This window comes from Ambystoma mexicanum, chromosome 3q (genome assembly GCF_040938575.1).
Source record: "Ambystoma mexicanum isolate Mex_15411 chromosome 3q, UKY_AmexF1_1, whole genome shotgun sequence".
Lineage (NCBI taxonomy): Eukaryota > Metazoa > Chordata > Amphibia > Caudata > Ambystomatidae > Ambystoma > Ambystoma mexicanum.
This window is the reverse complement of record NC_090926.1, coordinates 1,627,022-1,653,818: the sequence shown is the minus strand read 5'-3', so window position 1 is coordinate 1,653,818 and position 26,797 is coordinate 1,627,022. Positions and strand designations below refer to the sequence as shown.

The window sequence follows — 26,797 nt, the reverse complement described above, 5'->3', positions numbered from 1 at the left end:
ATTTTGGAAAGGAGTGTGCCTTCTCCAGCAGTTTACTCAGCCCTGCAAGTGTCAAGTGCTTCCTACTACCGACGCATCTTCTACAGACCTCTGGGGTTTTTTCAGCCTCTGGCTTTTTCCCCTCACTCCGCGGCCGCGGAGGGTCACCACCGATCACCCTTGGGGTGTCACGGTGGCGGCCTCCTTCGGCCGTTCTCATCTACAAAAAAAAGGGAAGGCCAAGCCTAAGGAGAACCGGACCCTGAATCTACGCCGGGGAATACGAGGTGAGGAGGAAAGGGAAGTAAGGGAGGCCGAGATCCTACAGGATCAAGAGGAGATTCACGATACCCATGACACCTAGGCCTGGGTCTTTCCTTGTCTTACGGGTGGCCCACGGGGTGTGGATGAGAATGGGGGAAGGCTGTGGAGTTTGGGTTTTTGGCCAGGGCTTCTCTTGCTGTGCTAAGAGAAGGGAAGCGTGAGTTGGGGCCGGGGGTGCTGTGTTGTTCGGGAGAGGTGCGAGGCGGGGGTGACAAGGTTGGCTTACCTGTGTCACTGGGCTGTGAGATATGTTCAGGGGGTCAATGTTTTCAATTCAGGCTCTCCATCACGCTGCTCTCAATTGTGCGGAGCAAGATCTACGTGGAGAATGTAGCAGGGGAAAGGGGGTTGAACAAGCATGGAGGCGGGATGTGTACCTTGGAGCTTTGGAAGGTGGGGGGTGCGAGACGAGGTGGAGGGATGGGAGGTTGGGCTGTGCATTGTAGATCGTTGGGTTAGGGTGTGGTGGGTCTCGATAGGCCTACTGGCGCGCCAGCCTGCGGCTCTGCGTTGGGCAGTGTGTGCCATGGCGTCTATCCTGTGGGTAGGATGCATCCTTAATTGGGAGGTCACCAACATAAAGACGGTGCAGCTGGGGTCAGGTGTGGGAGTAGGGGTAGTGGGTCAGGCCGGTAAGTATAGAAACTGAACGCCTAGATTAGAGACACCTGAATAGCAGAGATGTAGAAATGGGAACAACTAGATTTGGGACTCCTGAATAGAAGGTGAAACTCCCAAAATGGGGGCACCACAGTAACACCTAGATTTGAGATGCCTGGATACAGGATAAACGCCTAGAATGGGGCTATAACCGTATATGTAGTAACAACAAGATTTGTGGCATGCGGATACAGGATAAACGCCTAAGATGGGGGTACAACAGTAAATGCAGTAACAGCAAGATTTGGGACACCTGGATACAGGAGAAACACCTAAGATGGGGTTACAACGGTAAGTGCAGTAACAACATGATTTGGGATGCCTGAATAGAGCAAGAAATGCCTAAAATGGGTGTACAATTGTAAAAGCAGTAACACTAAGATTTCGGACACCTTGATAGAGGGAGAGCACCTTAGATGGGGGCTCAACAGTGAATAGTAAATGCAATAACGCCTAGATATGTGACGCCTGGATACAAGAGAAACACCCAAAATAGGGGTCCAACAGTAAATGCAGTACAAACAAGATTTTGGACGCCTGGACTGGAGGGGAGAAACACCTAGAATGGGGTTACAACAGTAACACTCTTTCCTTACAGGTTTAGTAGAGCTTCCACAACATGAGGTACCTCGTAAGGTCCTCTGAAGCTATGACAGAATGTTAAAACTGCAGATTTAGCTGGGTGCCTGGGTGATTTGATGTCCCAGACCAAGGATCAAGACTGTCCTAATTTTTAAGTGAATAGTTATCACATGCATCTAGAGCTGCTGCTAAATAGAATCGCCCCTCTCAAACTTAGAACTGTCACAGAATGCCGCAACCATCGGAAATGGTTCACCCCAGAACTCATCATACTCAAACAGAGGAAAAGGCAAGCAGAGCATAATTGGCTCAAAGAAAAAGTATGGTTGAACAAAGATGACTGGAAACTCAGGGAGAGTGAATATAAACTCAAGATTATGGAGGCCAAACGTAATTACTATAATGAACAAATTACAAAAGCAGGGAATGAAACTAAAGAGCTGTTTAAATTATTCAAGGCCTGGGAAAAACCTAATGCCTTGAATCAGACTATTAATCCAGACAAAGATGATTGCATGAGGTTTCAAAAAGCACAAAATACCTTTGAATTACACAATTACCTCAGAATGTGCTAGAATATGTAAGGACCTGGAGCAACTGAATATACGCCAGGACTTCCTGACACTGTTGGGGTAAAAAGATCTTGAGACCCTCAACCCTTGTTCATTTTCTCTGCTCTAATGGGCAGTGTTAGCTGAATTACTGAATAATATGCACCCTACCAGTTGTCCAGGAGGTCTCCTACCTTCTAAAGACATTATTGAGCACAGGGACCTATTTGCGACGTTTCTTTGAAGTTTTGATAATGCCTAATTTGCACAAAGTACGGTCCCTGTGGTCATTAAGGATGTGGTGGTTACCCCCCTCCTGAAGAAACCAGGGCTTGATCCTAAGGATTACTACCTTAGGCCCATAACCAATACCCCTTTCCTACTTAAAATAATTGACAAAGTGGTCACCACTCAAACGCAAGTTCATGTGGAGGCCACTGGCCTCCTCCATAAGAAACAGTCTGCTTTACGGTGTGCCCATGGGACTGAGAGTACTATGCATGACCTCCAAACCCAAATGCTTTCAGCCTTAGAAAGGAGTGGCTTGGGACTGCTGATTCTTTTAGATCTATCAGCAGCTTTTGACCTCCTTGACCACAAAAGGCTGCTGCATAGGCTGACTGACATAGGCTGTTTGTCAGTGAAATCTGCAGTATGGATGGAACCCTTCCTCTGTGGCCGTAACTCCAGAGTCTGCTGGGGTGATGTTTCTTCCGACCTTGCACCTATCCTGTGCGGTGTTCCACAGGGGGCTTGTTTGTCCCCATCTCTCTTTAACATTCAAATTAAACCACTATGTGATGAAATTCAGAGATTGGGGTTATTCTTCGCTAATCATGCAGATGACTTTCAGCTCTCTGTGGAACTGAGTGGGGATTATGCAACTGACCAGGAAAAGCTAAATAACACCTATACGCTCATTAAAGGTTGGATGTCCTCCAACTGGCTTTGTTTAAATACCACTAAAACTGAGCTCATGGTGTATGGGTCTAACCATGCCCGCAACAGCCTAAGTCACGAATATAAGAGCTTCTACATCGAAGAGGCTGCATTCCTGTGACCAATAAGGTCAAAACCCTTGGTACATTCATGGAGGTTTCACTTAATGTAGACACTCATGTTAATTATATAGCTAAAAACTCCAACTACTATTTAAGAGTTCTGAGTGAGATCTGCCCTTTGGTCACCAGGCCAAATCGTGAAATGTTGGTTCGAGCTATCATCTTACTGCGGCTCGATTACTGCAACTCACTACTTGGAGGAGCAAGCAAGGAATGTATGAATAAGCTTCAAAGGCTTCAAAACAATGCAGTACGCATAATGCATACCATTGCTCATAGAGACCCGGTATCTGAGGCCCGCAGGGAACTTCATTGGCTCCCTGTGGTAGCCAGAGTACAGTTTAGGATATTCAGGCTTGGCCACAAGTGTCTGTTTGGGACTGCTCGATGCGATCTGAAGGAGAACTTTGAGCTTTACAAGCCAGTTAGATGCCTGAGATCCTCTGGTGCACACAATCTAAATATCCACCCACTCAAAAGAACTTGGGGGAATGGACAGTCTTTTCCTATCTTGATCGCACAGGCCTGGAATGAGCTCCCAGAGCTTCTGCGTGAAGAAAAAAAAATCTCACCTTCAGGAAACTTCTGAAAACCAGATTATTTGCCTAGGCATCCCTCTTACTGTCTTCTTTTCTGGTCGTCTTCTGTGTTGTCTCCTGTTTAATGTAGAGCCTGGATACCTAAGGGCGCTGGCACTTTAGTAATACATAGACATAGACATAAATGCAGTAACATCAAGATTTGGGACACTTGGATACAGGAGAAATGCCTAAAATGGGGACACAACAATAGATGCAGTAACAAGAAGATTTGGGACACCTGGATAGCGGGAAAAACGCCTAAAATGGGGTTACAACAGTGAACAGTAAATGCAGTATCACCTAGATTTGGGACACCTGGGTTGAGGGAGAAACACCGAAATGGGGGTATCACAGTAGAGAGGAATTGCAGTAACACAGATTTGGGACACCTGGATACAGGAGAAACGCCTAAAATGGGGGCCCAACACTAAATGCAGTAAACAACAAGATTTGGCAACCTAGATAGAGGGGGAAATGCGTAACTGGGAGTACAACGGTTAACTAAATGATTTGCCTAAATGCGAGATATGGCTAACACAATCTGCCTAAATGCGAGATACGATATGGCTGACTAATCCTGCTAAAGGAATATGCTCTGTTATGGGCAGAATTTTGCCAATCTAATTTCTAACATTTTAAGTATTTCTAACATTTGAAGTATTAAGACTGAGCTGTCGGCCATTGGAGCTGAGGTGGAGTGTGGTTTGAGAACCCCATCTAATACAGAGAGCTTCAGCGTGTTCGCTGCACGACTTTCCAAAGACTAGGATGTCGTCGCTATAGTTTAGAGTTCCTTTTATGGGTCGTATGACTTGTCGAATAGTTTCATGAAAAATTTCCGTGGCCGAGGAGATCCCGAAGTTCAACCGCTTATAGCGGAATAGCCCATCATGCGATGCAAATGTGGTGATCGGTCGGGACTTGGGGTGAAGATCAAGCTGCTGGTATCCTTGATGTAGGTCCAGCTTGGAAAAGAGTACAGCTTTGTTCCATTGTACAATCATGTCCTCGATTTTTGGGCCCGGATGACGCTCTCGCTGTATGGCCATATTAGCTACGCGCATGTCCACACACAGCCTTTGCCGTCCACCTTCTTTTGGGACAATTACAAGGGGGAAACCCATGGAGTAGTACCGGTGGCCGGTTCAATGATGTCGTCACGTAACAGTTGGTTCAGTTCCTTTGAGACTGCCTCTTGCAGGTGGAACCCGCCCCTGCGCGGGTGTTGTGGGACTGGACGGATTGAAGGGTTTATGTGCAGTCTTATCGGTGGGCCCTTCATTTTGCCTATGCCTTGACACAGTTGTGGAAATTCTTTGACAATTACCTCCTTTGTGACGGGGGTTTCCAGGTTGATGTTGCACACTTGCCCTTGTATTCTGATCTGAGGCTCCGACGACTCAATTACGTCACTGTCTTGGACTGGTATGTTGATTAATCCCAAACATGACACTGTTTTGTAACTTAGTAGACATCGCCCTTTTGTGGGGCTCCTAATGACATGAATGACGGTGTTGGCTGACTTGTCACCAAACGTGCCATCTCCTGAAAGAGCCTACACTGTGCAGAGGGGCGGCCGCATCCCATTGATAAATCTTGGAGGTTGTTGGGGTGAGTGTGGGTTTGCTGTGGAGTAATTGGAATTCTTTCTCACCCATTATGTTAACCGTGGCTCCCGAATCGATCAGGAAGTAACATTGTTTGTTGCAGATGTCTATTTGTATTCTGGGTGCCTCCTGTGCCCCCTCTTCATCCATAATGAGATTTACAAATTCATCTTGGGCATACAGATCATAGTGTTCACCATCAAATTCAAAGTTTCCTTCTCCTTGCGGCCCTGGCGGTGGGCCGTCATACTCATCACGCAGTTGCACTTTGGGTTTGTGTGTCACATATTCTGGATTGTCGTCCTCCGGGTATATTTCTTCCACCATTCGCACGTATCTTCTCGGCTCTTGCTGGTAGGGGCGTGGCTGGTGAGCCAGATTCGGAAATGTTCTTTGGACGGTTCTATACGGCGGAGCAGGACCTGTGCGTGGTGTGGGAAATGGTTTCCCTTCTCTGCATACGGATTGAAAGTGTCCTTCCCTGCAGCAGTTGCCACATTTTTGAGAAAGAGCAGGACACAACCCGGCATGTGGAAATGCCATCCCACACCTGTAACATTGTCTTTGTATGGGTGGGGTAAACGAGTTGTTTCTGTCGTTGCCCTTGAGGTTGCCTGCATGGATTGCTGCAATGATGTCACTTTTGTCCTGTTTGTTGGCTGCATTGCTCGTCATGTGTGTGGCTTGTTTCTCCACTCTCTCGAGCATTCTTGCCATTTCACTCACTTCTTCAATGGTGACAGGTTTTTTAGTAGTTGTTTCTGAAGTGCTGTTGACATGCACCCTTCAATTACTCAGAGTCGAATCGCCTCATCCAGTGAGATTGCATCAAATTGGCAGCCTCGTGAAGAATTTGTCCACCGTTTCGTCGTTGCGCTGTGTGCCCTGGTTGAAAACATATCATTCATAGTCCCTGTTGGGGGCAATGACAAGGCGTTTGTTCAGAGCGTGGTGAGACTTGCAAAGTCAGTGATTTCTGCTGGTGGAATAGTTTTGATTAATGTCTTTATTTCAGTGCCCGCCGTGTTGATAAACATGCTGCGTAAGCGTGGGGAGGTTTCTTCCCCTGCGGCATCTATGAAATTGTTGAAATCCTCAAGCCATTCCACCCACCTTGCACCTTTGTCACCTTGTGGGGTCATGGAGAAAGGAGGAGCCATGCGCCATGCTGTGGCCGTGGACCTCGTAATAGTTGGTGCTGGTTGAGAGCTGGAGGTTGCTTGGTCAGCCGATGTGCTCATCTTTGGTCAGTTTTGTCTCACGTTGCACTTGATGGCCCTGGTTTGCTATATCTGGTGGTACCGCTAATGTAGTCTGGATGGCGGTGTGGCGTCGGTCCTAGTTGCGCTTCTTCAGGCAGGGCTTGGCGCTAGGGACACCCCACGTCTTTCCTTTGAGGGAATTTGGAGCTTGCCGATGGTAGGAGTCCTTCTCTAAGTTTCTGTAGGTCCCTCAGGAAGTACTGGGACGAGGAGGAGCAAGATCAGTATAGAAAGGAGAGGGAAGAAAAAAATGTTTTTTTTCTGTTTTCACTGTAGGTCCCTCAGGGAGTACTGGGACGAGGAAGAGCAAAACCAGCATAGGAAGGAGAGGGAAGAAAAAATGTTTTCTTTTTTTCTATTTTCACTGGCGGGCCCCGCGAGGGCACGTTCATTGGTTTTAGGAGGTGTGGAGCTTTGTGCAGGCACTAGCAGGGTTGTCTGTGTCTTTTACGGCGGGATCGCCGGGTTGCTTGCAGCCAGTGGATCAGGGCATGGAGTCGCGTGTGTTTCGAGGAGGAGGAGTCCAGGTGCGTCGCCGGCTGGAGGAGGCTGGAGGACCTTAGGCTAGTGGGATCACTAGTATCTGGGCTCAGATGCACGCAGTGGGATCACCGATGCGTGTAATGGAGGAGGAGGACCACCGCTGGTGGAAAAGCCTCGTTGCCAAATGTTGAGGCCTGGAGGGGCCGTAAATAATAACAGAACACCAGCGGTAGTTTAACAACCTTCTTTATTGAAATGTAGGCAGGCACTCCTCCAAGTCCCGGGCCTCTCAACCCACAGCCCGACGTCACTTCCTTCAGTGACGCTTCCCTTACAGAGGGCTGCCCTAAAACGCCAGTCACCCTCAACACCACCCCAAACAGACACATCAAATTCACATTTTAGAGGTAAGATATGAAATGAAAAAGAATCCCAACGGTGGTGCCCATTGTAACAAAGGGACAGCAATAGAATGTGTGGTGGGGGGAGTTGCTGTGAACCAAAACCCAACCCAGAGTTCAGAGGAAATAAATGAAATAGGAGGCCATCACTTTTTTAAATGTATTTGTATTTTCTCAAAACCAAAAACCGCAATTAAAAAAATATGTGTGTCTCTGTAGTTATGAAATTAAAATATAGTACTGCTTAGCAGGATTCAAGCAATCAATAGTCACCGCCGGAGGTCTCTGGCCAGAGCTGTCCACCAATGACGCCCTGGGACATTTCAACGCACACTTGCACTTAAGAAATTAGCGTCACACATCTTCATTTTGATAGACAGCGCCAGAGGCCGATTTGATTGGGAAATAGGAGGAACAGTGTTCTACTACTTTCATTTTGGAACTGCTAACGGCTCCACTCCTTTTTACAACCATTTTCACCTACCTGGAATGGATTGCTTTTTTGAAAATTGAAAGCATACCTCCTTATTCTAACACTCGAAAGCAGTTATATCTAAACTGAAATCTGTCGGACCGCACATCCACAAAGCCTGAATGACAACTTAGCCCGGATGAACTCTAGTTGGCTTCATATTAGCCAAGGGAAGATGGAGGAAGTCTGGCTAACACCAAGAAGTTACCTTTCCGCACAGCGCCTCTCCCTTTTGGAAACCTTGTCCACCTGCGATCTCAGAATAAATGCTTTGATGTTACAGTTTATAAAGGTCCAGGCCATTTAACAGGATACTATTGTACTAGCAGTTGGCTCTGTGGGATGTATCTTTTCATACTGCTGGCAAGTGCGCGGTTACTTACTAGTCACTGGGACTATTGCAATACACTCCTCGGATTACCTGAATGAAATTTATTAGCAGAATCCAGATGGCTCAAAACTGATTGGTTTCTGCATGTAGGAAAAGTGAACATGTCCAAGCTGCTCCTGTCTGTGCCATAACATAATCCTGTCAAAGGCACTGTTCAAATCCAAAAATGCTAAACATATGCTGTCACCAGTAATCAAGTAAAATGTATTAATTAACTAGGTAGGATTCAAATAGTTTTCCATGGTACCCAATAAGGTACGAAATCCCAGCGGACAATTGTTGTTTGGAGTTTGCAATGTATACATTTGGCAAGCAGTTTAAGTGACATAATGCTTAAGGCAATTGGGAGATGACAAGCAGGGTCTGAATGATAAACCCTTTTCAAAAATATAAATCATTGAATTAACTGGTCAAGCATCTTGCACTTGCCTGCTAGGTGATCTAAAACTGGGGACATTCAACAACACTGGGGCCCATCAGTCGATGTTAGCCGTATAAAGGTCACCTGGTACCTCATCTGGACCAAGAACTTTAAGGGACCATATAAAACCTTAGACTGTTTGTATGGTCAGTTCCTCATCTAGGTGTATGAGACTTGGAGATGTAAAAGGAGGTGTCCTCTGGATTTAATTTGTTTTATAGGGATTAGAACAATGATTAAACCGGATTAAAATGTCTGTATTGCTAGTCAATGCCTCATTAATCTGGTCATCTATTGATCCATAAGCAATCATCCTCCAGAAAGATATTGCACTTTTGTCATTGCTATAGTTGTACATTTCTTCCGATGTGTCCATGTTTCCTCTATAATTTGCCTGCACAATAGCATAGTTGGAATTGAGGAACTATCCATCAACACAGGCAATTGTTACCATTTAGAATGTTTACAATTCGTATCAAACCACAAATGCTTTGCATACATTGCCATTCCAGTTTGTCTTACAAGTCAAGGATTCTTTTATTAATTTATGTATTTATTTATTTTGTCATTTGTAGAGTGCACCAAACCCGAAGGCATCAATGCGCTGGTTACAGTAAGCACAGTTTAGTGGAGCAGACAGACCTGGTACAGACATACAATTCACGAAATGAGCGCTTTAAGACTTCAGACCCATAAAAACTTGCTATGCTGTGATTAAGGTTGGAAGTGTGTTATAGGTCTTGTGAGAAGACACTCATTTTGAGGCATTTTCCAAAGGTCCAAAATGATGTTTCCGCTCTTGGAGATAGTGGGAGGGCATTCCAATGTTTTGCAGCCACTACTGTAAAGCTATGAACCCCTGCTCTTTCCAATTTGAATCTCGGGGTGGCATGGTGAGGAGGTGCAAGTGGGAAGCCTGGGTGGGAATGTTGGATTGGGTTCTAGTACATTTTCTTGACAGGTATCTAGGTGCAGTATTTCATAGGCATTTATGCGTTGGAGCGAGAGTTTTAAACAGAATGCGCTCACGGATCGGCAACCAGTGAACACTTCTTCTGGCTGGTGAAATATAGTCTTTGTTTGGGATATTCACGGCTGCTCTTAGTGTGTTTTGTATGATCTGTAATTTTTCGATGTTACAGGTGGTAAATCCTGCAAAGAGGGCATTACAATAGTCTAATGTAGAGACTATAAGGGCAACTATCAGTGGTGAGGAAGAGTCTGCAGGCGTTGATGAGTTTGGTCGTGTAGGCCATGGACGAGGGAATTGCGTTTAGCTGTCTGGTTTGTGAGAGGGAGGAGTCCAGGTAAACCCCCAGGGCTTTTTGTCTTCTTTGGAAACTTGGATGGTAATACTGTTAATGATGAAAGACTTGTATTCACCATCAAGTTTGTTTAAGAGTATTTGTGATCCAATAAGGAGCAACTCGGTCTTATCGTCATTTAGGCATATAGAGTGCAAAGCCATCCACGCCTGAATGGTTGAATAGACTTTTCCCAGTGAGTTGGAGTCCCTGTTGTAGGAACCTGAGATGGGTAGGAGGATTTGGGTATCATCTGCATAGTTAGTATAGGAGATACCCAAGGTGTCAAGGAGGTCAAAGAGAGGCTTTGTGAAGATGACAAAGCCTCAATGACGACAAGATAGAACTCCTTAACCTGGGTTCCCATCAACGTCTTAATAAACTTGACCTTCCTTCAAGTCGTTCATCATTGATGGCAACGTCATTAAGGTTTCTAAGGATACCAAAACCCTAGGAATCTACCTTGACTCCACACTATCACTGTCTAGAAAAACCAATGCTGTCAGCTCAGCTTCTGCTTATACATGCTAACTTATTACTGCCTGTAGACCATTCCTGACTAGTGCCAATTGCACCATCCTGGCTAGAACACGTGTCATGTCCAAGAGAGACTACTGTAGCGCCCTTTATCTAGGGACTAGTCAAACCAACCTTAACAAACTGCAAGTCATTCAGAACAATGCCATCAGACCGGCCCTAAACATACCTAGAAATCAGCACATCTCTGACCACAGACGTAATCTACACTGGCTTCCAGTTAAGCATAGACTCTCCTTGAAAACTCTTGCCCTGACTCACAAGTGCCTGACCAACCAGGCCCCTATTTACTGAGCCAACCAACTCACACCTCACACCTCCACTTGACCTATGAGAGCTGCCCAAGCCCACAGTCTATCCCATCCGAGATTCAAGCTTCAAAAGGCTGGCGGTGTGAGCTTCCCGGTCTTGGCCTCTAAACTTTGGAATACCTTACCTAATTCTATCAGAGCTGAGCCCTCCTTCCAATCCTTCAAGAGCAAAACCAAATTTTGGCTCTCAGCCCAAAACATATGAGATATCTGGCGCTGTATTACAGACACTGCCCCTCTGTCCTGCACTGTGATTGCCCTCTGTACTCCTCTTGTATATTCTACGTGTATATAACTCTTGTATTCTTCATTGTATATATCTCTTGTATTTCTCATTGTACTGAGACAGTTTATCTTCCTGTGAACCTCCTATATTTTTCATGCCTGTACATTCTAGCGCAACCTCTTGTATATCTTTTTCTGCCTGTACATGCTATATTGTATATTATATTATATCTGTACATGCCATACTGTAGTTCTACCTGCATGTTGTCTGTAATCTGGTAGAGCGATCCATTTCCTTGTATGTAATTGTTATCTCTGTTACACAAGATATGTGCCCAGATGCATTTGGGCCCGGCGAGCTATATAAATAAACAAAATTCAAATACAAAGATATTGTATAGAGTGGGGGAGCCACATGTGCTTTGGGGGGCTCTGCAGGTGACTGGCGCTGAAGGGGAGAAGACCCTCATAGTTCTGATTATTTAATTTTATTTATTTTGTTGGTCATTTGTAAGGCGCTTTATACAACAGAATTGTGTTTCGAGAAAGAACGGGATCCTGGCTGTTGCTTTAGTGGAGAAATGGGCTGCTGATAAAAGGTGCTGGCAAATCATTTTATGATCCACCAAATCAAATGCAGCTGAGAGATCAAGCAGGAGATGGAGAGCAAGTTTACCATTGTCTTTAAACTCATCCATTTGGATTTTTATCTATAGGAGTGCTGATTCCGTTCCGTGACCTGGGCGGAATCTGGATTGGCGCAGTGCAAGAAGATTATTGGCTTCAAGATACGTTTGGATCTGTAAGTATGCTGCTCTGTCCAGTATTTTGAGTAGGAATGGGACCGTTGTGATGGGGTGGTAGTTGGCGGGAATGTTGGGGTCTAAGGTAGGCTTCTTGAGGAGTGGAAGGACCGAGGCCTCTTTTAAGTTGTCTGGTACGCTACCGGAGGAGAATGAGGCGTTAATGAGTGATGAGATTAATAGGATGCTCTGACGTGCAGTCTTTAATGACTGATGCTGGGCAATGTGACCTTCACATTTGGATGGTTTCAGGCCTTTGATAATTTTAGTTACTGCTGAGTTGGGAGACGGTGAAGGTGTAGGCACTGGTGGTGTCTTGGTGGACATTAGTTTGCTTTTCTTCTAAAGGATTTTTATTTGTAGTGCTGCGATTTTGGCCAGTAAGGCATTTTGCATATTGGAGCACCAAGTGAGGTCTTGGTGGAACTGGTGGTTCAAGTTCCTGCAGGAAGGCAAAGAGCTCCCAGGTGCCTTCATTCGCTTTTTCTATTCAATCATTGTAAGTTGAGTGTTTGGCTAGGAGTGTGACCTGTTCATAGGTTTTGGACAAAGAGTTAAGGTGTTCTTTATTAGAGATTGATGTATGCTTTTTCCAAGTAGTCTCGGCAGTCGCTTGGTGGAGCGAAGGGCTTTGAGATTAGGGGTGTGCCAAGTATTCATGTAAGCTAATGGCTTGGATTTCCGTTTTTTCATAGGTGCCACCTTTTCAATAGCAAGTAAAATTGATTGGTTGAATAGTTCTACAATAATGGTTGCATCATTGATTATAGGTTGGTAGGCTGGGAGAGGCTCCAGCAGCGGGAGCATGCTGGCTGGTGTACTGACACAGGCATTTCCTGTCAAGCTAGCCCGTAATGGTAGTAGTGTGGTTGCGCATTGATTACTCATAGGAAGGGTGAAGGACATAACATTGTGGTCTGACCATGGGCAAGGCACATTGGATGAGATATTGATGTTGCAGTTAAAGTCTGACAGCCAATTTAGCGTGCAGATTTTGTCATGAGTGGGGCAAGAAATGCATTGGGTGAAGCCCAAGGCTTCAATAGCATTGGCTAGGGAAAACGCGTTTGCATCGTTGAGGACTAGGTTTACATCGCCCATAAGGACAATTCTGGAGGAGGGCTTGGTTTCCAGTGAGAGGAGATGTGATATATCCTCTTCGAATTACAGTAAAGCACCTGGAGTTCTGTAAATGAGATGAAGAGTTAGGGTAGCAGTGTGGGAGAGGGTCATTTTAATTGACAACAGTTCCCCGGTCTGGAAGACTTGGTTATTCATTTCTCTGATACACAGAACGTTGTTTCGCGATGACGCCCCTTCCCCCCCTCTTGGCGTCCAATCTATCTTTCTTAAAGATAGAGTAACTGTCAGGGATGGCAAGGGAGAGGGTAGGACCTGATGCAGCATGCAGCCAGGTTTCGGTAATGGCTAATAAATCAAGGTTGTTTGAGGTGATGAGATCACCGAGGTCGACGGCACGAGCCATTAAAGACCTGCCATTGATTAAAGCTCCTTTGAGCGGTATAGATGCGTCTTGGCTGGGATTCAACCGGTGCAATTCAGTGGTGTTGATGATAAGTCTGTTACTCGAAGAAATGGGCGAGACGTCCTAGTTGGCGAGCAAGGGGTGTGTGATAGATTTATTTAAAGAGTTAAAATCATTAATAATTTAATTATAATCACATTAGCAAGACAAAACGTTCTTTCCTTTCTTACTTTTGGCTACAACAGTATACATACAATGTTCGTTCTGCTCACTCTTCCGACCATTTATTTATTCATTTTATTTTCATTTTTTGTAATGCGCTACACGCCCGTGGGCCTCAGAGCGCACAGATACACAGGCAAAACAGACCACAACAAAATTATGGTTTCAGAAAATTATATAGAACAAAGCAATTATTCTGGGTTAGTGTTATATTTTATTTATTTTTAATGTTTGTAACCCTACATTATTTGTGCTTACCACATCCACAGGGAATACTATTCGTAAAGTATCATTAGAATTGTCCCTTAAAGTCACTGTTAGATGGGACACTTGCCATCTGTGGCTTGGTCACCACAGCGCATAATCAATTGGCCCCAGGTTGGCACGTATAAATGTGCCGCTTACTGGGGTATCAGATGGTACACGGCACGACCGTTAATTATACAAAGGCTGAGAGTATCCAGGAGCTTATTAAGTATGCCACCCTGGTTGGTTACATTGCATAATTGTATTTGCATTAAAGTTCTTTTCCAAGCCTCTATCTCATTAAAATCTAGATTTAATGAATTGGTGGAGTCATCTAGTGCCGGTAAGATAGGTCAGTGGGTAGTGCCGGTAAGATGGCTCAGCAGGTTGAGTGCTCCCTGCTGCAATCTGTGTATGATGTGCAGTTCACAGGTTTGAATCCCGGCAAAGCCACTGGTCCTTTCGAGGTCGATAAATGAGTACCAACATCGGTTGCGTGATATCGTATGTAAATATGTTCTCTGCAAAGCACTTAGCGAAAGTGGTAAATAAATAACACACCATTATTGTTAGTATTTGAGAGCCAACATGAGCATTCAAATAGCCAGCTGTAACCAGGAAGTCATTTGTATGTGGTTGGTATACCCTAGACGTTGTGAACGGGGTATATACATTATCCAACTAAGACAAACAAGAAGAGCTAGTCTTAGGTCCATTGCCATTGTTATGAAGGGTAAATAGGCAGCCAGCAGCTCCGCCTAGCAAATCATGTGTCTGCATTCGACTACTATCTGTGGATCAAGGACGCAATTTAAAAGGGCCATTCATTTTAATAAATCCAACACTGGCCAAACCATTCTTGGCTCGGCCTCTAAGTGGGTGGCGGCAGTAAAGCAAGTAACGTAGCCAGGCAAATAAGGTTTCATTAGTGACCAGGTTTCCTGAAGCCAAATAACAGCAAATGATGACATATATGCGCACCAAGCGTGGTCAGCAATCTTGGCACTGCGCCAGCTGTATTCCAGCATAAACCCTGCCACAAAGGGTCGCTGGTTAAAGAAACGGGATAAGAACTAATCACCAAATACTTTGCTCCACATTTTAGTTAATGGTCTGCAGTTACAATACAATTCAGAGGCAAACGTCTTGCCAGTCCAATATTATACGATTACGAAATACGGGACCAATTGCATTGCCGCTGGTAGACTTTCAGTTTAGAGGGAGCATAAGTGATAGGTTTACTCCAAAGATGTTTGGCTAATAGTTTTTTACTTAAATGGTCAATGTGGGGAAATAAGGCTGCCAGATGTAATATTGGTGGGACTCATGCAAAGCTTAACAGGGTCCAGGGACACCTATCGATTCCAATGGAGGTGACCCTATGATTTGGAAACGCGTCAGGCGTCTGGTCTGGATGCTGCAATGCCGCTGTGCAATGCTGCTCCCCGATCGCGGTCTCGAACCAATGCACAGTACTACAGTCGGAATGATGAATTTGGGCCCTTTGCTGCCAGTCTTCGGGCAATGCCATATCCTAGAGACTTCCCTCACATGGGCATTACAGGGCTCACAGTAAGGAGCTTACTTTCTCGACGTACACCACAACTATTCATTTTGAGCAGCGAGCCGACAAAAGCAGCTTGGCACGGCCGAGATCGGACTCAGTCCCTGGCTCCCAACTTCCCATCAGAAACTCCTGGCCCTTTGAAAGAAGTATTCCTTTCTCAGTATTAATACTCCTCTAATGTACTTCCATGGGGAAAGAACCTCGACAGACCATGGTTTGCTTCCCAGACAAATAGACTTGGACCTCACTGAAATTGTTTACAATTTAATGTGCGCACAACACTAATGTACAGATCACTTCAAACATATGGAATCAATTTAGACATCTCACAAACTCTTGCGTATGCCATGTTACTCCAAAATCCTTGAACGCCTTGTCTTTGGATAGGATAGCCAACACACTGGACACTAAAAACCTCAGTGATCCTCTTCATTCTGGTTTCTGTAGCCGCCATTTTACGTAAGTAGTGCCCACCCACATCTCTAAATATCTGACCTACTCACACCACTCTGATCCTGTTTCACCTCACACATGTCCTTAACACCCTAGACCACTCCTCTCTCCTTAAAACTCTGCCTGGCCTTTGAAACCAAGAGACTGCTCTCAACTGGGCTGCCTCCTGCCTCTCTCGTCTTTCCTTCTCCCTCTCCTAGAACTCAGACACCCCAGACCTGACCTCTGTGCCTGTCAGGAATCCCCAAGGCTCCACCCTCGGACCGTTACTCTTCACCAGATACACCTCCCATTTTTGTCAACTCATCTCATCCTTCGCTTCTCCTATCACTTCTTTGCGGACGACACGCAAATCATCTTCTCCTTCCGTACACTTACTTCTGACCTGCTCGACGCTCTGCAATCCGCCCCTGGACGTCACTACATCTTCATATGCTGAACTCCTTCAAGAACAAAGTGATCTCGCTCCATGCCTCAAATTCCTCCTCTCTCTCCTACCGTATTCTCTTTGGACCCTTGCTCCGACCCTTGGAGACCTTCTGAACAGTGATCTCAACCCTTGCCAATACTTTCAGTAACCACTGCTTATTACTGCGTTCATAACTGAATTACTGTGCCCAGGATTTTCCTCCTCAACATCCAAGAAATGTGCACCCACTCCTTAGCTATCACTTTACCAAAACCCTCATATTCACTCTGGTTCTCAGTCGCCTTCCTTATTGTACCAGCCTCCTCCTAGGCCGCCTCCTCTACTCTTTTTCCGGACTCGACAAAAACATTCAACTTCGCGAGTTATACCCTCTACAACCTGCACCACCTCCACACTGGCTGACTTTCCATGGGAAATCGGTCCATCTTCAAATTCCTTCTGCTAGTCTTCAGTTTCTTACACCCACTTTCTTGGCGGATAAGATCTCCCTCTGCTCTGTCCCTGGAGCCCTCCCTAATCTCCCTGTTCCCGACCAACCACTGCATCCTCTCGCTTTCACTCCTTCTCTCTCCTTTCATCCACGTCATGCCTTTCGCCAGTATCAAAACTCCGAACCACTCCTTTAAATCTTCACTTAAGTTCCCCCCTTGAACCACAAGGCTGCACCCGCAAATTAATGTAACATTACCCCCCGCCCTCTAACTGCCCTCTTCTTTGCCCTCGGTCTACTGCATGCCACACATTTTATCTTGTCCTGCCTCTAAGTACTACTTAGTCCCCTGAACAAACTAGCAATTTCTCCATCACGTCTCCCCTTCTTGCATAGAACCTGTTTCAGGGTTGCTTAGATTATAACTGGGAGTTGTGTTTATAAATTAAACACCTTGTACATTCAATCAATAAATACAATTAGCACTCTTAGAGGGGGTGCTGACCAATCAGGAGGCTCGGAACGAGGGCTGTATTCTAAGGTACAAGCCCACGTTCAGACCGCCATGGTGAGCCAACGCTGCCTTCCCCCTCACTTTAGCACCCATGCAGTCAGTGCCTTAAGTGGCACTACAAATCGAGCCAGGGCTCATCGAGGGGGCGTGGCCTAACAGCAGGGGCCCTGCTGGCCCGTTAGGCCACACCCTGTTAGGCCACGCCCCCTTGACACGCCTCGGCTCAATGGGCTGCTGGCACCCCTACCAGGCAGCCTTTTGTAGAGATCAGGACCCTATCCCCTTGGGGGAGAGGGTGCTGATCTCTCCATTTATTTTTTATAGACTTGCCTGGCAGGGGAAAGCGCCTCGCCTATTCAGCCTTAATGGTGGCGTTGCCCCTCCGCTGCTGGCGAGGGGCAGCATCAATATTGAGGCTGAAAGGGAGAGGCCACTGGAAGCTGATGCCTTTTTCCTAAAGACCGAAACTCCAGCGAATCTGTGGGAGCTTCAGTATTTAGAAAGCAAGGCCTCTGCTTCCAGCGGCCTCACGTTTTCTCCATAATGGTGGCGCCACGGGCATCACTTGATTAAAGCCTTTTCGTGTAGTGGCCGTGGCTGCTAGGGGAGATTAGTGGGCCCTGGCAGGGCCCCGCCTCAAAACGAAATTTCGGAGCCTGCCGGGGCCCAGACCCTGCAGGCCCCGGCCCACTTAAAGCCCTGCATGCAGTTTTCTACAAGATGCTAATGGTCTCTTTTTTTTTAGTTGCAAAAACAGAACTTACCTTTACAGCAGGGCTGGTGCTGCGCAGTGCTGGTGTGCAGCAGGAATTGCGTTTTCAATGTTGATGACGTCACCATCATCAATATTCAAAAAAGACTTCCTGCGCACCAGCACTGCACGGCCCCGCTGTAAAGGTAACTTTCCTTTTTCATTCTTTTTATTTAAAAGGACACCAACAGAACCCGTGTAGGGAGCTACAAGGGTGCTAATGGCGATATGCGCTTCGGTGGCGAGTTGACTGTGTTGGTAACGGCACTGCTACTCTCGTTAATGAACCATTGCTGCGCTCGCGCCCTTAAATTGGGCGGCGGCCGTTACTTACAGGGCCGGCCTGCCACCTCCGGGCATAGTGCCTCAATATGTTCCTCCTAAAGCAGCATGTGCCTTTCTTTCAGTACTCTCATTGGGAATGTGCCCCACATTACTGTTGCCAACCATCTACAGCATTCTGACAGTAATAAAGCTCAAAATATATCAGTTAGTGACTCAGTGAGGACTTCGTATGGGTGCCAATCCCACTGGCTGGGCATAGTCCATATGGGTGGGATATGTTTGGGATAGGGGCAGAAAGGTCCCTGCCCCCTTGCTTAAGATAGAACAAAGGGGGCATTTGCCCTTCCGCCCCGTGTTTTAGGCGCCACGGCCGGAAGTGATGCCCCCTGTCACCAGGAACATCACAGGACTAAACCAATCAGAGCGTCTACACTAGGCCTGCTCTAGTCCTCTATGTGCTTGGCATTATATGGCATCCGACAGAAGCATTGGCTAGGAATGCCTGCTGGCGGATGCGCGGGCAGCTGGCCATGAGGCAGTGATTATTGGCTCGAGCTGCACGGCACATGCTGCCACCTCTCCAGTGCCCATTCACGTGTGGGTTCAGCCCCGGCGACCAATTGCCGTCGCTCCCGCCTACCTCCTGCATCCGGCGATGGTGTGCGTCCGCCTCGTGCAGGCCTCTGAGGAAGTGGAGCAGCCATTCGCTCCAGCTCAGGTGCGCCACGTAGGCCGCCGAGGATAGCGAGAGAACAACTCGGGCTCCTATGGATGAAACAAAGTCCAAGAAACGGTGTGACTAGCCAGTAAATAACATCATCTTTCTGCAAACGTTCATCTGCAAAAGTATGCCCTTTAAACCTTGAGAACTCTACCTTTACACCTTTACCCCCAAAACATGCACTTTAATGAAGCTTCTACTCAAAAAACCTTATTTTAAAAATCAACCTCTTAGGAAATGACAATTTTAAAGAGTGCCCTCAATGCCCCCCTTTAAAATGACTCCCCATTCAAACGACTGTTAAAAACCTAGCTCTTTAAAAAAATCTTTCTCAATTCCCTTGAAGAACGGAGCCTTTTAAACCACTGACCTAAAAATCCCTCCTTGAGAATACACTTCGGAAAAAAATCTCCTCTCAAACAAAACTCACTTTAAAAAAACTCTTACTCAGAAACCTCTGCCCTAGGAGCGTTTACCTTGAGGCAGGGTGCAACATGTCAAACTGTTCACTTCTGACCAGGCTATAAAGCCACGTCCTACCATTTGTGAATGGAGTGCGGTTCAGCACACATAAGGCATAGCGGTGTGTAAACATTTCATGCACGGGGCTGCATGTCCATAAACTCTGCCTAGTGAATTAGGAATGTTTGAAGTAAGATGCAGCTCCGCTCCACATATAGTACCTTGTCCAATCAAACCCAGAGTCCCAGGAGCCCCTTCCAGCCATGGGATACCACGTGTGATCTTGGGCAGCTGAGTAAGCCAATCGTGCCTGACTTGTCAGGTTAAGAGTGCTGCATATTCCCCCGCAATAGGTGTGGCTTGCCTGAATATCTCACGTCTAAAAAATGTCCCCCACACTGCAGGCAGCATTGGGAAATATCGGTTCCACTTAATGAGTCGCCTATTGGCACACTCGGTTTGTTTTTACACACACCAATGAGACAGTTTATTAATTTCTATGCAAGAAAAGAACTGCACACATCCATGTTACTGCGCCACGGTTTGATTTCAATAACCAGAGTTAGTTCATGTGTAAAAGTTATCAATTTATTGATAGCCCTTTGCGATAACACGTGTTTCGGCACAAACCATGTGCCTTCCTCAGATCAGGGCAATGTTTCTTTATCAAATTTCACAAAATGTGGAGATAGTGAAAACAAAATAAAATAAAAAACATAATAAAATAAAAACCATATATAAAGCACGAAAACAAAATTAACATTGAAGTGTTAACCAAAAAACATCAAAAACAAGATGGGAAAGAAGCCCCCAATTGGGTCACACAAATCATATTATTGCCATATGAGTTAGCCAAAGAAGAAAGTGGACATAAAAATAAATAGAAAAAATAGAAAAACTATTTTTAGACATAGAACCATGCAGTTTAGGTAGATCAGATAACATCCCAGTACATTACATGATGGTAAAATACGACATAGCAAGAGTTACGTTTTTGAGGAAGGGTTAAATCATACCATCCAGCCGTCAGGTGTCCTAGAAATGTAAATAAAGATTGAGGAAAAAATTCATGGAGAGGGAGAAAAAGAGGAGAGGGGAAAGACCATTAGCTGATTATTCGGTGTACATTAGTTATATAATTGGTAAAGCCTGTGTGGCCAATTCCTGCTTACCCATCGGCTGAATTTTCAGCTATACATTAACGTAGTTGAGGAATGAGTCCCATCAGACTCGTCTGAGAATAGAAATGAAAATTCTATGTTATTGTACCATTTTTGTGAATGAGATTAGCACCCCCTGAGAAATCCCTGTGGCCTAGTCACTAAGGGCCCGGGCGTATATCAATTCACAGACAGTATGCGTATGCCTAAATGGATGTGCACGCATTTTAAAATCGTGTATTCAGGTTCGGATTTAAGCCTCGCCATCCTTTGCCGCTGAGTTAATGGTTACAATGAGTTAGCGACAGAAATAAGTATGCGGTTCAAGGTGACGTTAATAATGCAAACTAAAAAATAAATTGATAACTTTTACACATGAACTAACTCTGGTTATTGAAATCAAACCGTGGCGCAGTAACATGGATGTGTGCAGTTCTTTTCTCACTTTTTACTAACGGAGTGGGGGAACTCAGCGTCTCCGTTTCCCTGCACGCACCATTGCGACACTGCCAAGTTTGGCTTATGGATTTTCAGTCGCGGAGGTCAAGAGTGAGTTTACTAAAAAGTTCCCTGTACCAGTTTTTTTTTTTTTAAATTTCTATGCAAGATCACAATTGGAAGAGCCTCAAACTTCACACTTTCTCAAGATTGTTTGAGTACATTAGCGACATCAAACAATATGCTTTCACACTATTCATGTTGTGCATTTAGTTAACAACTGGCATCTCTGGCCTCTAAAATTGGCACTCTTGCAACACAAGTTTGCCCCTTTCACATGTATTATCCGGACTTCTGGCAAAGTTCATGAAAGGGGGTGCCAGAGAAAGTCACCTCACGCACAGAAATGAACATGAAATGACTGTTCCGAAGACCGTTGACATGTATCATTGACAGAGCCATGAAACTGACATGTAGTCGTAAAAGTCAATGCCAATTGCCGACTAAACGAGAGACATTTCTAGCACTCCCTTAATCATCTTTAAAATATTCCTCCTTAAAGTAAGCACCTTCTAAACGTTTACCTTCAAATCCTTACCTTATGTTGTTCAACATTAAAAAACCCATCCATATACCCCCTCCCTTAAACTTCTGATTTAGAAAAACTGCCATTAAGCCCACTGTGAAAAGCCTAAACCTCAGCAATCATGTGGCTTAACATCCCAAACCTTACAAATTCTCCCACAATTACACCTCTGCCATACAAATCTACACCTTAAAATATCCAGATAACAAAGCGTCACCATAAAAAACACCTGTCAAAAATCCTCAGCTGCAAAATCTCCAATGTAAGATGTTCTGCCTTGACAAAAGACGCCATCAAAACCTCGGACTTTAAGAAAGTTCCCCTTGAAGGCCTTGATGCAGAAGGAACACCCTCGTCATCAATGCTAGATGCAGCGAGGACAAAATGCAGGACGGCTGTGACTGTCTAAGCCCTCAGCAATCCACAGGCAATTCTGATGAGGTTAAAATATTACCCGTAAAACCCTGCCTTTACATAATGTTCATTAACAAAGATCCGGCATAAGATGCCTTTCTTAAAAACATTTTTTTAAATAACTTTACAAGTAGCCATATGTAAGCCTCCTTCTTAAAATGATGGCCTTCCAAATTCTTACATCACAGGGGCCAGCCTGCACTGGAGCAGGTGAAGTTTGCAACCAGATATTCTGAGGCCTCCACCTCTGCCCTCTACTGGCTAGAGATCATTGCACGTACACTGACAAACACAAAACTACCAGCTTGGCCGTTTAAGTAATAGTCAGACTCTAGCACAAACATTCCTAACGCATTGGATGCCAGTGCCCACCTGCAGCAGGGGCAGCAAGCCCTTGGCCATGCCTCGGGTACAGTAAAGAGAGGCTATGGCCACACTACTCTGGGATGGGCAGGCAAAGGTCGTGTGCTCGGAGCATTACATCATTACGTAGTTTAAAAGGTCCGAAAGGAAATACCTATTGAAACATTTTCATGAGAAGTTCTAGCTTAACTTCTTGCAAAGACATTCTGGCCTCATATCCCCTCAAAGCTGTGCAAGACGCCTTCTAAAACCTATCCGCCTTAAAAACTTCAAATCAATAACTCCCAATCATGAAAATCACAAAGGTCATGCCCATATATTAGGGAAACACCTGTTTCCATGCTTACCAATTGCACGGGACTTCTAAACTGTGATCATGCTATGTTATGTTTTTATGTTATTGAGCTTATACCGTGCCAAAGCCCGTAGGCATCCAGGTGCCGAGAGATAGAGTGATGAGGAAGGTGAATTTAGATAGTTTGCTAATTGAAGAGAATCGTTTCAGTTTTTTACCAAAGGGTGAGATGATTCTCCATTTTCCATAGTTGTAGGGGCAAGGCGTACCAAGCCTTGGCCCCTTGAACATGGAACGAGCGTCCAAGGCCTCGGGTTCTAATTACCCGATGAGATTCCAATAGGACGCCTTTAGCTGAACAAAGGTTATTCTTAGGTTGATAGAGTTTAACCTTATCCTTCAGGTATGCTGGGGCGTTACCAAAAATACACTTATGGCATGTGGCTAACAACTTAAACCGAATTCTAGCTGTCACAGTGTAACTTTTTCCTAGCTGTGGTCGTGGGCTCTGATCTTTTCATCTGAACGATGATGCGTATGGCTGCATTTTGAATGTTCTGCAGCTGTTGATGGTAATGGGGACCTGTAGGTATTAAGTGTGTGTTCCCTGTTCACCAAATGGCTTTGCAGCCTTCTCAGGATTACAAACATTTGCCATCAGCCAGTGAATGGCACACGGAGCTCAGCAGGGGAAGTGGCTCAGGCAAACTGACTACAGGTCACCGTTGGGACACATGCACAGAGGGACATCACAATGGAGGCCCTGGATAGGGACTAGCTAACCATCGAGAAAAATAGAATGTTATAGGACACTCACTGTGAGCCACTGTTTAAGTCTTCTATCCTAACACTGTACCTTAGACAGTTCTACTGTCTCCAACAAAATGGCTGCAACTGTAATAGATGCTAGGTTAATTCACTCGTTCTGCATCACTTAGTAGCTGATTGGCAACAGCTCCCTCTAATATGTATCTTCAAGAGCACTGGCAGAGAGTTAAGGTTCTCTCTAGCCAGGCCTAAACAAAGGGGGGAGAAAGAGAGAAGATTGATAAAGAAAACAGGGAGGAGTGAAGGCAGCAGTAAAACAGAGGTAGAACAGAATCACTAAGGTGTTAGCCATACTCAATGAATGATCTCATTTGGCTATTCTGACAATGTCGCAGTGGCACCATTACGGATCTGCCAGAGATCAAAACACGTGCTCTCCTTTGCCAGCTTCTCAACCCCTGCAAGCCATCCTCTGCAAACCTCATTCTCCTTCGTGTGATGTCTCTGGGCTCCCTTATCCGTTAATTTCTGAAATTTCAAATATCAGAGAAAAAGAACTGGCAGCTGTGGGATTCATACACACTCACTCTGCCTTAGGGAGGCTCAGCTTCACCTCACTGAGGAGGCCCAACCAGGTGAAACACGTGTCTGGGGTTGCTGCTGGTACTCTTGTCCAGAGGAGAATTGCCTAGCATTTTAGCACTGGACTGCATAAGTGGGTGGGACCAGACGGATATGCATATGGCGATTTCTCCTCTGTGAAGGTTACAGTGAACGTGGTTGTAGACCCTGCTGAGTGGGAGACATTCCTTAAAACATGGTATTTGACCTATGTTTGTTTTCAGTAGAGGGGCTTCCACGCCCTCGCCTAATTCATACGCAGGCCTACAAAGAGACTGCAACTGCAGCACCTTGTAACACTTGACAATGCAACAGCATGTGAACATTAGTCACACATGTAATATAAAAAGGAAACCACCTGAGGAGGCAGCAGCACTTCATGGGCAGCAAACAACAGTTGGCTTGGGGAAGCCACAGCATTCTGCTCACAGTAAATCTCTCTCTGCATGCACACACGCACACACACACACGCACACACTGCGCGAAGGAAGAGAATGAAAGAAAGGAATGCATTATTGTTTGGGGGAGAGGGATGGACCAAGCATCAGAATCCAAACGAGTGTATGTATGTGGGAAAAAGCCAGGAGGATGTGGAAGAACAAAAAAGAGTGTAGAAAGACAGCCACCACAGCCACCACCAACCCTTAGCCCCACCCAAACACTTATGACAGGGGACATCTATACCATTCCATGTGCAGTTAAGATTTTGGCCTTTCACTTGACTGCAGCTCAATACTCAAGCAAGAAATTTCTGTTTACTGCCCTCAGTAAAAGCTCAGTTTATTTGCAATGTGTGTATGCAGTGTGTGAGTATTTGCGAATGGCTGGACTGTGGTGATGGGTGGAGCCTCAACGTTGGCCCACGCGATATCAGGAAAAGCAGTTAGGAAAGATGGAGTATGTCATCCCAAAGGAATTCCGCACACCTGTGTGGGAGAACCCATGCACACCAACACCCACAGCCACCCGTTGTTGGTAGGAGAACACGCTGCGGAGTAGTGGCATCCTCCAATCATCAGAAAAGCAGGAGAGCGGAAACTGACATCCACCTTACAGAAACATACACACATGTGACCCAGAGCAAGCAGCCATAAATTACCACACATGGAACTCAACGGGCAGGCGGGAACTCAAAGTACATGAAGATCCATGCAAGAGGCGAGCATGCGCACAACACCATGTGTCGCAGCATATATGCCAAACGTTCCTAACACTGCACATGCACATCAAAAACGTTTTACAAATGCACATGCAGAGCAACAAGGGTATATATACCATGTTGTCAAGGTCAATTACAGACGGGACTGGCTAGCTAATTATCTTTAGACTAAATACTTAGGGCCCGAATGTATTGCACGGTTCTCAAAGTGACTTTGCACTGCAAAAATAACCTTTTCACAGTGAATTATTTTTCAAAAGCGGACCTAAGCTCCATCAGGCATTCATGCCCACTGGCAACAGAGCAGTGGCACTGATTTATTTTCTGTGGCAAAACAAAAATTGCCTTCTTGGAGCAAGGACCTGGAGAGTGGCAGGGCGCTCTTGGACTGCATCTGAAATGCAATTTGAACGGATTACCTTTTCCTGTCGCTCTTATGTTGATCTAATAAGGACTGTAAAAGGTCTGGACTTTGTGGTAACACGGTGTTTACTAACACCTCTAATTTAGGCTATTATTTAAATAAGGCACAGCTGACTGCCTATAGCATACATCTGTTAGGATGTATGCGCTGCAAATGTTTCCTAAAATTAAGATAAAAGCTCGGAGGACGTTATGGTTCTCATGTGTGCAATGGAATGACGATTCCCGTGTACTTAAACTCAAAGTGGTATTCCCATCTAAACATCTACAACTTGCTTAAAAGAGACATTATAGAGTGAGAGACTGGTACATAGGCGGTAGTAAACACCAGCCTGGCGATCGAGCTTCTACATAGGAGGAGAAAACAGAGAAGAAATACAATAGCGTCGCATTTCTATCTCCTCTACTTGCTAATCACCTAGATTATTCTCAAGGCTTGTGGGGACTGCTGCAAGGGCCCGACAATGTCCCCTATGCTTGTTACCAGGGTCGTCCTACGTCATAACTGAGAGTAGCTGTGAAATAAGAGAAGACGTGTTGCACTGTATCAATGGGTATCGACACAGACACCACCCCATACCTGCCTACATTTGAAAATCAAAATTCCTGAGATGTATGCCCCGCCCATAGCCGCATGAGACTCCGCCCTTTTGCACATGGCTCCACCCACATGCCCCACCCACCTGTCAAATTTCAGCCAACAATTCTGTCAAATACTTTAGCTGGTGCATCGAGCATGGCTAGTAATATACAGTAAGCAGACGTCTTGTGATCTCGCTGGTGTGTATTGCTAGTATTATACTTTAGTCCACGTTAGAGGCATTTTGCCTAGACGACTAATAATGGTGAACAATATGGGCAATGTTATACACCAGGCATGACGAGAATATGAAGAGACAAGGGAGATTATTACGGCGGCGCCGCCTTCATTTTGCTTACTATAGCACTGAAAATCATTCATTCCATGCTATAGTAAGTAGGCGGAGCCGCGGCCGAAATAATGCTGCTTTCAATCCAATGACATGGATTGAAAGTAGTATTATTACAG

The 26,797-nt window shown here is 45.4% G+C and overlaps 1 protein-coding gene across 2 annotated transcripts in view; it reads right to left on the bottom strand.

Annotated features, from left to right (window-relative positions):
- LOC138582003 (SUN domain-containing protein 2-like) overlaps positions 1-26,797 on the bottom strand; it is a 126,549-nt gene that overhangs the window by 42,291 nt on the left and 57,461 nt on the right. For both annotated transcript variants that reach the window (XM_069652895.1, XM_069652896.1), the window contains exon 9: positions 18,980-19,104. In XM_069652895.1, the coding sequence (XP_069508996.1) occupies positions 18,980-19,104 (125 nt within the window). The remainder of the gene's footprint in view (positions 1-18,979; positions 19,105-26,797) is intronic.